At 43.5% G+C, this 13,345-nt stretch overlaps 1 protein-coding gene across 1 annotated transcript in view; it reads left to right on the top strand.

The window, feature by feature from the left end:
* The window catches only part of LOC308327152 (kin of IRRE-like protein 3), a 233,674-nt gene that overhangs the window by 171,771 nt on the left and 48,558 nt on the right, over positions 1 to 13,345 (top strand). Inside the window, exon 6 of the mRNA XM_080780360.1 lies at positions 10,280 to 10,385. Coding sequence (XP_080636486.1) covers positions 10,280 to 10,385 — 106 coding nt within the window. The remainder of the gene's footprint in view (positions 1 to 10,279; positions 10,386 to 13,345) is intronic.

The following is a 13,345-nucleotide window of genomic DNA, read 5'->3' as shown; positions in this document are numbered from 1 at the left end:
GTTGGCTTGTTGTGATTGTGTCGCCCCCCTGGGGGCGTCTTTGGGGGTCTCAAGGTTCAGGGACCCCCAGGGACCCCCCAGGGACCCCCAAATGGTAACTGTCATTTCTCAACCGTTTTTGACGGGGGTGGGCTCGTTGTGATTGTGTCGCCCCCCTGGGGGCGTCTTTGGTGGTCTAAAGGTTCGGGGACCCCTGGGGACCCCCCAGGGACCCCCAAATGGTAACTCTGTCATTTCTCAACTGTTTTGGACGGGGGTGGGCTCGTTGGAATCGTGTCTTTGGGGGTCTCAAGGTTCAGGGACCCCCAGGGACCCCCAAATGGTAACTCTGTCATTTCTCAACTGTTTTGGACGGGGGTGGGCTCGTTGGAATCGTGTCGCCCCGCTGTGGGGGTCTTTGGGGGTCTCAAGGTTCGGGGACCCCTGGGGACCCCCCAGGGACTCCCAAATGGTAACTGTCATTTCTAAACTGTTTTGGACGGGGGTGGGCTCGTTGGAATCGTGTCGCCCCCCTGGGGGCGTCTTTGGGGGTCTCAAGGTTCAGGGACCCCCAGGGACCCCCAAATGGTAACTCTGTCATTTCTCAACCGTTTTGGACGGGGGTGGGCTCGTTGGAATCGTTCTCAGGGTTTTGGAGGTTCAGGGAACCCCCGGGACCCCCCAGGGACCCCCAAATGGTAACTCTGTCATTTCTCAACCATTTTGGACGGGGGTGGGCTCGTTGGAATTGTGTCGCCTCTCTGGGCGCATTATCAGGGTTTTGGAGGTTCGGGGACCCCTGGGGGCTCCCACATGGTAACTCTTGACATTTTTATGATAGATCTTTATTGATGGGAGGGAGAGACAGAGATAACCATTTATATTCATCTGCATATTCTTCTTACTATAGCTCTCTCTCTCTCACACACTTTTCAGATATCACTTGATATGGACATTTAACCAAGCGATTCGCCCTAGAGAACTTTGGTTCCTACCTAAATAAATAACTGAAAAATACTGCACTGACTGACACAGAGGCAGTTACATTAGAGCTTTGTAACATGATGGGTAATTTGTATATGCAGGTGTGATTTATTGGCGTGGGTGTACATAGGCTATAGCTGTTGGGATTTATATTTAAGTGTAGGAAGGAGGAATATGCATTCAACTGGGTACTGTAGATGTGCCCAGAGAGGCAACACGATTCCAACACGGGCTCAGTGCTGGCACCGATGTTATTCAACATCTACATCCACGACCTACCCCTAACAACATCAAGGAAGTACGGCTACGCAGATGACCTGGCAATTTTGCTCAGCAAACCAACCTGGGAAGCAATAGAGGAAGGCCTCTCTGAGGACATGAACATCCTGTCTTCATACCTGAAGGACTGGCGCCTGAAGCTCAGTGTTGAGAAGACTGTGGCAACAATGTTCCACCTCTACAACAGGGAAGCAACCCGTTGACAATGGTTGACAACGGCCGGCTAGAGCACCAGTCCTCCCCGACATACCTTGGAGTGAAGCTTGACAGAACTCTGTCCTTTAAGCAACACCTGGACGGCGTCAAGGGAAAGACCACCGCCCGTGCAGCACTGATAAGGCGTCTAGCTGGCACGACATGGGGAGCGTCCACGAAGACGCTGCGCATCTCCACCGAGGCCCTGGTGTTCCCCACCGCTGAGTACTGTGCCCCAGTCTGGAGCCGTAGCCCTCATGTCCAAAAACTGGACGCTGCCCTCAACAGCGCCCTACGGACTGTCTCTGGATGCCTACGAGCCACTCCAACCAACCAACTGCCAGTCCTTGCTGGAATCGCCCCCGCAGAGGTCAGGCGAGAAGCAGCCACACTGGCCCTTGCTCGCAGGGCTCAGCTGAGCGAGGCCCACCTCCTCCACGGGGTCGTCACAGAGACACCACAGCGCATGCGTCTCAAGTCCCGGCGGCCCTTTGCCACACAGGCCCAGGAACTGCTCCATACAACACCAGCCGACACCTCCAAGGCTTCCTGGGTGAAGGCAAGATGGAGGGACCAGTGGAAGGCAGCAGAACCATCCAGGCTTCACCACTACATTGAGGATCCCACAGATGTTCCTGGCCAGCACCTCCCCCGCAAGGAGTGGACAACCCTCAACCGCCTGAGGACGGGTGTCGGACGCTTTGGTGCATCTATGCAGAAGTGGGGTCTCACAGACAGTGCCCACTGCGAATGTGGGGACCCATCACAGACTGTTGAACATGTGCTGACCAGCTGCCCTATATACCGGCCACCGAATGGTGACCGTGGGCTAATTGACCTAGACAATGACACACTGGACTGGCTTGCTGCAACGGAGCTAAAGGTCTAAGGACATACGACAGAAGACCCCCGTCCAAAACGGTTGAGAAAGCATTTGGGGGTCCCTGGGGGTCCCTGAACCTTGAGACCCCCAAAGACGCCCCCAGGGGGGCGACACGATTCCAACGAGCCCACCCCCGTCCAAAACAGTTTAGAAATGACAGTTACCATTTGGGGGTCCATGGGGGGTCCCCAGGGGTCCCCGAACCTTGAGACCCCCAAAGACCCCCCCAGCGGGGCGACACGATTCCAACGAGCTCACCCCCGTCCAAAACAGTTGAGAAATGACAGAGTTACCATTTGGGGGTCCCTGGGGGTCCCTGAACCTTGAGACCCCCAAAGACACGATTCCAACGAGCCCACCCCCGTCCAAAACAGTTGAGAAATGACAGAGTTACCATTGGGGGGTCCCCAGGGGTCCCCGAACCTTGAGACCCCCAAAGACGCCCCCAGGGGGGCGACACAATCACAACGAGCCCACCCCAGTCAAAAACGGTTGAGAAATGACAGTTACCATTTGGGGGTCCCTGGGGGTCCCTGAACCTTGAGACCCCCAAAGACGCCCCCAGGGGGGCGACACAATCACAACAAGCCAACCCCCGTCAAAAACGGTTGAAAAATTAGTTACCATTTGGGGGTCCCTGGGGGGTCCTGGGGGGTCCCTGGGGGTCCCCGAATCTTGAGACCCCCCTATTTAATATAGGCTACTAAAATAATGAATTAGTCAATTGGCCATTGAGTGGTTGTTTTATGACAAGATATGGATATATAGCTAAACTTGTAAATCATAAACTTATATATATATATATATATATATATATATATATATATATATATATATATATATATATATATCATATATATATATATTATATATGATATATATATATATATTATATATATATATCATTATAAAATAATGAATTAGTCAATAATGCCATTGAGTGGTTGTTTTAAGACAAGATATGGATATAATATAGCTAAACTTGTAACTCATAAACTTATACTTATAACGTAGCCCCAGACAAACATGGCAACCTCAGTTGCCAGGCAGACTTATGGAGCTTTTTGATTGGGTAGAGGAAAAGGCCTCACGTGATTGGCTCTCAGCCGTCATGTGATTTTTGGCAGTGATATCACTTGGGAACCAAAAAAAGCATCTGTAACTTAGATTGGCTTTTTTTCTGTTCGTAAGTGATTGGCTCTCAGCCGTCATGTGATTTTTGGCAGTGATATCACTGGGGAACCAAAAAAAGCATCTGTAACTTAGATTGTTTTTTTACGCATTTTTCATTTACAGATTGTTTTTTTACGCATTTTTCTTTTACAGATTGTTTTTTTACGCATTTTTCTTTTACAGATTGTTTTTTTACGCATTTTTCTTTTACAGATTGTTTTTTTACGCATTTTCTTTTACGAACACACAGATAATATTGGCATGGATCTGAGCCCATACTCTGCATCAATGTAATAAACAATATGAGTTGTGAGCCAACGTGAGCCATGATATCATACGTTTTGCGGATTCACCGTTTTGCTAGGCTTTACTGTTAATATTAATGTTAATGTTAATAATCAATCAAAACAGCCCATATGGGTTTCTCAACTACCAATCATGTAGTTGGGGACCAACGCGACACACGTCACTGAGACTGAAAGCCATTGCAGTAAATACAGTGAGACCTAGAAAAGGTAGAACAGGCTGAGAATCAAGGCCACACACATGTATAAAACTTTGAATAGATTCAAGCCTAAAAGGCTGTATGCAAAAACAAACACATACAATACTGCATGATATGCACCGTTTCTCGCAGAAACCCCGAAGAGGCGTTGTTTGTTTCTTATAATAATGTGGAACTGCACTGTGTGCAAGCAAAGAATGTCCACATACCATCCTATTGTAGCAATTATTAATTAGCAATATAGATAATTGCCAACAGCAGGGATATACTATGGTTGATGTCAAAGACCATATGTGCATATCGTTTCACAGAGACATCCGCATCTGATTATATCAAAAGCAGTCACAAGGTGCCCACATAATGCACACGCATGCTCGCACATCGAGGCGTATATGCGCTCGCACGCACGCGTGCACACACGACATGCGAAGACTGTCACACAATATGCTTTGTGTGTTTTATATATAACTAAACATATGGTCATCTTCGTTAAGTCCTAGACATGTCGTGGAACACTGAACAAAGCCTTATGTTGAGAAAAAAAGTCCACCATTTACAAAGGTATGAGAGCCGAAAACAAACCATATGTGAAGCCAACACTGGAAACAATGAGGAACACCTGTTTGTTTCCTTCCGCCAATACTAATGAAACTGAGGTGCAACTTAAAGACACAACGGCACCATTTGTATACTTTTTCTGCTGGTCCCAGAGGGGGTATGGGGGGGGGTAGGGCAAGTTAACCCAATCTATGCCGAACCCGCAAAATCTCTGGTTTCTTTAATGTCCTTTAATCCAGAATTAAGAGTATTTTATTTACTGTTCGTTAGCTGTTTTTAGCATCCGTGCCTAGCCTCCCGGCACGCGATCGAAAGCATCTTTAGATCTCCCATCGAGATAAAGACTATGTTTACGTTGTTTATGTTTCTTGAGATGATGCTTTGGACTGAAGCTCTGTGCACGTACACACAATTACTTCCGGTTCAACTAGGCTCAAAGAGCGCATGTTAAAGACGGCCCTTCTATTGGAGTTTTTGGGCACCTATAGTCTGAGTTCAGCCACCAGGTGGCATATAATGGGTTTTAACTCTGGGAGTGTATAAATAGAACCACATTTGGTTTCATTTGTACAATCAGGTTATTGCAGTCGGTGGCCTCATGCAAAGTAAACTGTGGGAACGTGACATGGAAAAAGTATGAGGATAACTGCCATGCCTGTGTGCTGTATTTTCACTTTCCCATTAGCTGCAATCTTCTCTGGCAAATGAGTGAAGGCTGAATAGGAACAGATTGGACCATGTAACCTACAGGCCCATCACTTTCACTTAATATAGATTTGTCAACGTCACTCAAAATAACAATCATGATACACCTCAACAACTACCAAATGTACTGTATAGGCCTAGTCGAGAATATGGAACGTCTTGATAATCTATATGTAATACCTACTGGTAAAAGAAATAATGTTTTCAGCTTATGTCAATTTCCATTTCCATTCCATTTTATACAAACATCATACTCTATGTTTATAGTGCTCTAAACAAACATTAGAAAGTCCATAGACTTGGCTGACCATCACCTTTATTTCAACTCGGGAATGCACTACAATTGTAGCCGAGGTTACAATACAACACAATACAAATCAAAATACATCCAGTAGACCTTACATTACAAATCACACCCGTGTGAAGTGAGAGGCGCTAATATATTAAAGTCTAACTCATGTTGAATACCTATTCACGATGTAATGGTGATGTAAAACAAACGGTGCAAACATTAAACATCAATTAAACAATAAAGAGACAATATGACATAATGAGGCACATTGTGACGTAAATATTCCCTTCATTGTCAATTGCGTTTACAAAACAAACATTGAACCATTGAACGTTAAGCAGAACAGCCAATCAATCAAAAAAAAAGAAACAAATAAAATGACTCAATTGAAACAGGAGCACTCACTGTTAAAAATGTTTTGGAGCATTCCATTGAACTGACCGAATGAGCTCAGTTTTAAAGATTTGGGGAGTTCATTCCAAGATGTTGGGCCGCTGACAGAGAAAGCTGCTCTGATAGTAAGATATCACCAGAGCGGGTCTGATAGGTGCTATCGTTCAGTACCAGCATAGAGCAAATGATATAGGCAGGGAGCAGCAATAGCTTTATATAAAAACAGGTACCAGTGTTTATCCCGCCTCAGAGAGGATAAACCTCAGTTCACATAAAGTGCACAGTTGTGGGTACTAGGTTTGTTTAAAGTGCTCTAAACAAACATTAGGAAGTCCATAGACTTGGAAAGAAAAAACAAGATATACAGTGAGTACAGTATTACCCAATGAACATATGGCTTAATTACATTCCATAGATAGACTAAAAGTAACCCAGTATGTGATTATTACAATATTAATTCTCCCACCATCTTAGTCACAAGGCAATTTTAGGACGTCTCAAGTGCTTAAATATTTGTCAAACCCAATGGAGACGTATGTGACCAATTACATTGTTATATATTGTTATATAAATACATTTAAATACATTTAAATAAATAAAAATCAAACTTGTGTGAAATGAGGGGCACTTTTATCATCACATCCCATGCTACGGACACACACAAAGCTATGCATGGGAGGGGCTAGAAAAAGAAAAAACGACACATGGATATACTATATAGCAGTTATGTAGCCTACTGCATGAGGCATCAACTCGACAGTGACAATATATAAGACAAGCAGGGCGTTGCGTTATCAGACTGGAATCAAGCATCCAGCAGGAGAGCAGGAGGGATTGTTGGCAAAGCCGGTAAAGTAAGCCAAGCCAAGCATCAGAGCCATGATGCACAGGGTGCAGACTCCAAACGATATCACCAGGTGCCTGACGATGTGATCCGACCTCATGACCTGGACCTGACATGGACTGCCCACAAATGGACTCATGGCCTGGACTTGCATTGAACTGGTCCGAAACAATGGACTCCCACGTTTTGACTCGTCTCTTTCCTCCTCGAACAACACGCCTGCGCCCCCATCTAAAGAACAAGCAAGCTCTTCCTCTCTTTGCGCGTATTCCGTCTCTTCAACCTGGGCATCTTTGATGAACTGTTCCAGACTTTTCACTTGGGTCGAGAGAGACGAGTTCTCTGACTGCAGTCTATTGACTTCGCAATCCGCCGCTTCCAGGAAGCTCATCAGTTCATCGTTGAGCTGCTTTAGTTTGCCTTGAGTGTGTTCCAGCTCGGCTATTCTCTCAAAATCCACCATCTCTGCAAGCTCCCTTTTTGATCTAATTGGGCACTGATATATTCCCTACTGCATACGGCCTCTTTTATAGGACTTTACTCACGCTCTCTCGCTGATCGAGCTCTGGACTGACGTCACACCGCTTTGGCACAGCATTGGCCGGCTTATTGCATGGGTTGGCTGACGTCAGGATCTCCACATTGCCCATATATGGGCTGTGTCAAGCATGTACATAGGTATATTTGTCCAGACAGACTCACAGGCAAGACAGACAAGACAACCAACTTTAACTTTATTGAATAAATATTATTGCTGTAGCATATTATAACATGAAAATAGAATGTATTGCTGAGTTTTCATTCTGCAGAATGTGTCACATTTGCCATTGACAATGAAAGGAGAATTTACGTCATGTGTGTCTGAACAAAACGACTTTTTGTATCAACACAAACAAACAATGAAAGGATATTTATGTCATATACTATTATGTGTCTGAGCAAAATGCTTTTTTAAACACAGTGCAACTGTATTTGTGTTGATTTGTTCAGATCTATTTCATATTAAACCGTTTCGGTTTCGAGCGTGTGTGGCTTTTGGTGTTTTTGGAATTTGAATCCTGAACAGTAACAGTTTTTTAGGACATATGAGGTTTTCACCCGACGGAGACGATACACATCATTGACTGGTGGAACCCTCATCCCCCTCCCTCTACATCAGAGGTCACAGCCGATCTACAAGATCACAACCACTCGCAGTGTGACCAGTTGTGCGCCTGTAGATCTGCTATTTCCATCTGTTGTTCACTATATGACGAGACCAGAATAGGGCTCACGTCCTTAACGGAGTGTACAATACTCTTCCATTTCCGTTTCCACTGTGAACATTTCTTGGCAAATGACAGAGAAGCAAAGTTGTTAAAAAAGTAAACATAGTTAAATTTTATTCAATCCACTTATCAAGACAAATCCAGCTGTGCCAGGTATTTTAAGTCTAATTAATATGCAGATTTGATTCAAATGAGCATCTCAGCAATTTCCTATCACTTGGTAGTCTGCCAGGTCTGCATTTCCCTCTTTGGTTATGGCTTCTACAGTATCTTGTTAAGTGAATGAACGCAACACTGTATACACACAACATAGCTACGGTAATTGTCATCAAATTAACCTGTGACCCGAATAAGATGCATGACATAACATAACATAACAAGTAAGTAACATAACATATTACGACTTATTTGTTATTTCCATGCATTAGCCTCGTCTACGGGTCATTTTACATGGATATTCTGATATTTAAAATTAATCCTAATTCCCAGCACAAGCTCTTGACGCACAGGACAAATTAGCAAGTGTCGTGTCAGATTTTCACTTCTTCCTCACAGAAAATGACTGGATTCATGTGGAATTAATACCAGCAAAGCTTCAACTCATTAAGACCTGGGGCCAGTTCTACGTAATGCCTTCTAAATCAGTAGTTTGCAAAAATGTTCAAAAATAGCAGATATACTAGCTCGCAGCACGGCACGGAGAACTGAGTATGCATATGAAGCATAAAACTGCCGGCGGGCCCAATATCATTAACGAGAGTCACACCTAACAGAATCGCCGGGGTGATTTTTTTGGAGCACTGACACGGTTTTGGAGAAAATAATCCGTGAGCCAGAGGTAGAGGGAGTGACGTCAAGACTTTGGTACATGGTACAGTAACCACATACAGTAGGCTCTGATGCCTGACAGAGATGCCCCGGTTTGACTCTTAGGCCGGGCGGACCGTTTGCTGCATGCATGTCACTACTCTCTCTGTTTCCTGTCTCTCTCTCACTGACTATCAATAAAGGCAAAAATAAATCCTCCAATATACGGTATATATATTATGTATTTGTTAAAGTAGCAATTTCCGGTCAGCGGCAGGATGGAACCAGTGCATGGGTGCACCAGTTGCCGCTGGAGTCTGTGTGTGATTTGGTGAATTTACAATTTGCTGTTGGTGTTTTGCTTGCAAATAAACACCAACTCATATCGTGTGCACTAGTAAAGATTTTAGCGTTTCGTCTCATAATAATAATGTCCAAAAGTGTTACTTTTCAGGATTCAAATTAAATAATGGCAAAAGTAGCACATCCACAAGTTCAAAGTGTGTCATTTCGAGCTTGTGGATCTGCTGCTTTTGATAGGTTTGTGTGTGATGCCGTGGTATTGTCAAGCAGGGCATTCATTTACCATAAAACACAAAAAGTCAGAATATGGAGATAGGAGCTAGGTTTCTGCCCGTCGGCAACGAAATAAACCAATTAGACAGGGTAACATGTTTTTAATTCATTCCTTTTTCCAATGTATCTTTTAAGTTGACCAGAACAAACTATATATGGAATATGGTTTACTTTACACGTTGTCATGCTGCATGGAGCATCAGTGATACCCTCTTCAACCGTTTCTCCGTTGCAGACACAGGAATAATTTGTGGGAGTTGTGGTGGTTCAGTTTTACTTATTTATTTGCATTATTTATTCATGTGTTTAGTTTATTGAATAGGCTATACCCAAAGGTTTGTAGGCTGGATACACAGTGGTGAAAGTAGATTATAGATCTCGCCAGGGGCCTAAGGTTTCGCAATGTCTTAAATAAATGATGCCACATAGTATGCAAGTTGCACTTAAGCCTGATTGATATTTACAGTAGTTGCCCGCTGGTGTAAGTGTGCCAAAAGTGGCACATCTGCAAGCCTGAAGGTCAGCTATTTTTGCTACCTACTAATATCAATTAAGCATTACAATTTACAACTTAATACATAGTGACTTACAGTAAGCAAGAACAACACAATGATGTAATACATCAAATACATAGAAATAGTCATCAAGGCTCATAAGCAAGCTACAGTAGGAACCTAACATCCGCCTATCAGTAGAACATCTGTACAATGAAACTATGTCTACATACGGTATGCTATCTAAATTACATATAAATCCTGAGATCACATGTAATCACTTGCTTTATTATATCAACCTTTATTCAAGCAGTGTGATGACTATAGTTTCTTCTCCTTTAAAGATCTCCCCCTTGTCAACCTTACCGTGGAGCCCCAGCCCATTCTGGAAGGGAATCTGGTGAGGTTCCACTGCTCTGCCAAGGCCAACCCACCAGTCATCTACTACAGGTCAGCTTTAATATGACTGTGTTCATTTGCATTCACTGTTTCTCTCTATCTCTTTCGCTCTCTTTCTTTTCTGTTGTAATTATATATATATGTATATATATATATAATACAATACAATCAAGTCAACCAAGTGGGTCCATAGTTCAAAGGCGTTCCAAAAGCACAATTAGATTTCTGATTGTGTGCCGCAAGACAACGCAAAGGTTCTCCTTTTCTTTTCTCTCTGCAACGATCTAATGCTTAATTTATGCTCCATCGTACATCTTTGGTCTGAACTAGGCTTAAAAGACACTCACAGTGACTTCCGACTAACACTATCCATGCACGGCAGATACTAGGGTAGATCACAGTGACTTCCCACTATAACACTATCTATGTACGTTAGATACTAGGGTGGATCACAGTGACTTCCCACTATAACACTATCTATGTACGTTAGATACTAGGGTAGATCACAGTGACTTCCCACTATAACACTATCTATGTACGTTAGATACTAGGGTGGATCACAGTGACTTCCCACTATAACACTATCTATGTACGTTAGATACTAGGGTAGATCACAGTGACTTCCCACTATAACACTATCTATGTACGTTAGATACTAGGGTGGATCACAGTGACTTCCCACTATAACACTATCTATGTACGTTAGATACTAGGGTAGATCACAGTGACTTCCCACTATAACACTATCTATGTACGTTAGATACTAGGGTGGATCACAGTGACTTCCCACTATAACACTATCTATGTACGTTAGATACTAGGGTAGATCACAGTGACTGACCACTATAACACTATCTATGTACGTTAGATACTAGGGTAGATCACAGTGACTGACCACTATAACACTATCTATGTACGTTAGATACTAGGGTAGATCACAGTGACTTCCCACTATAACACTATCTATGTACGTTAGATACTAGGGTGGATCACAGTGACTTCCCACTATAACACTATCTATGTACGTTAGATACTAGGGTAGATCACAGCGACTTCCCACTATAACACTATCTATGTACGTTAGATACTAGGGTAGATCACAGTGACTTCCCACTATAACACTATCTATGTACGTTAGATACTAGGGTAGATCACAGTGACTTCCCACTATAACACTATCTATGTACGTTAGATACTAGGGTAGATCACAGTGACTTCCCACTATAACACTATCTATGTACGTTAGATACTAGGGTAGATCACAGTGACTTCCCACTATAACACTATCTATGTACGTTAGATACTAGGGTGGATCAAACGGCAAACTCAACATATAGAAAATGATTGGAAACCAGAATCCGTCTTGTTGGATTGTCATTGACATTTTATGTCTGAGGCCTTATACACACATTATACAAACGAACATTCTGTGTTCCGTCTCAATGCTCAATGTGTCTCAATGCTTTTCCAATGGAAGTCACGTGGTTTGGCATGAATGAATGAATTAATTTAATTTGTTTTTAAATCATGAAAAATGCTTTTTTGAAAATGTTTTGAAATGATCATAATCAAAAACAAAATGTAGGAAACCAAAATATAAGGATCCATAAAAATGTGTCGGTGACCCCCCCCGACCCACTGTTTGGGGGTAAATATATAAATGTGCATGATACTGCAGAGCAGACAGCACAACATACCATGCCAATTTGTACATTTATATAAAAGTGCGTGCTGGTATTCTCTTATAGAGATTTATTGTGAAGTAACGTTTTCCGACGGGGAAAGCGTTTTTGCTTAGTGATTACCTAAAAGTTTGAACTTGCCTGTACAAGACACCAAGTCGAGGACACCACGTCTTATTTTAATGTACTGCTGAGGTGTCTGCTAACCAGGGCCATCTGACGAAGCAACACACATCTTTTTAGAATAGGGCGGGCCGCGTGGGAACAGGCAAACAACGTGCTCCTGAAACGGATCACAAGTCATCACTGAATGTGTGAAAGTACTTTTCGATGGTGCTGCTCATTTCTCCAAGTGATCAAAACAGCAGTGATGAATGGTCGCTGATGATCAGCGGCCGACTGAATAGCATGTTGGGGTAGGAGCGAAGTGAGGACTTTCACACCTGGTGCTACAGCCAGAGATGTACTTGGTTGCACATTGTGTTGCCTACCGAAAATATAGCTTAAAGATTGGCTATTTTCTGTATGGCTTTACTGTAGGTAGAGCTTGTAGATCTTTGTGTTTTTCTGTCGCACAACGAATCCTGAATCAGGCTTAACACCCTGCAGCCCCTCCACGGACCAAGGAGGGCTTTGCTTTGAATCAAAACGAGCTCTGTGGCTCCTCTCTTTCCTTTTTAGATTTCTGAAAACGCAACTTTGTTAAGTTTACCTAACTTAGGCGAAGCCGTGGCAGGATTAAGCACACTGTCTTTACAGCCCCCGATAAAATTTCAATTTTAAATCTCAATACCCTTGAGCTACCGGCAGCCCAACAGGCATTTCAGTATATTACACACAGCTTGCCTGGAATAAGATCTGATCTGCTGGGACGCGACGAGTCGAGCATTCCGAGATAGGGCGCGCGCATGCCGACGTACGCAGCGCTTGACTCGGGTTGTCAGGGGCAGGGCAACAAGGCACTTAGTCTGTGAAATGTGTCAAAAATACTCCTGAAGCTATAAACACTTGTCCGGCGGCAGGCGTCTCGTTGATTATAAATGTGCAGACAGCCCTGAGAGCGTTGCCACACATCTCTGCCATCTGCCCGTGGACAAGGGCAGGGATAAGCATCATGCCTCTGCTGCATTAGGAAGGCAGTTCACTCTTCCTGTGACTCACATGCCATCCTCCACTTGGAGGTTATATATGGAACAGGTGGAGGCCAATGTTTGCCGTAAAGGAGTGACAAAATGGAGAGTGTCAGTCTCTAACTGACAGCATGACATACATGTATACTGTACGTAGTCAGTGGTGGAAAACATACTCAAATGTTTAACTTAAAAAGTA

Source organism: Protomyctophum bolini, assembly GCF_963924005.1.
Source record: "Protomyctophum bolini genome assembly, chromosome: 13".
NCBI lineage: Eukaryota > Metazoa > Chordata > Actinopteri > Myctophiformes > Myctophidae > Protomyctophum > Protomyctophum bolini.
The sequence above is the reverse complement of the archived record's forward strand: the minus strand, read 5'-3'. Positions and strand labels throughout refer to the sequence as shown.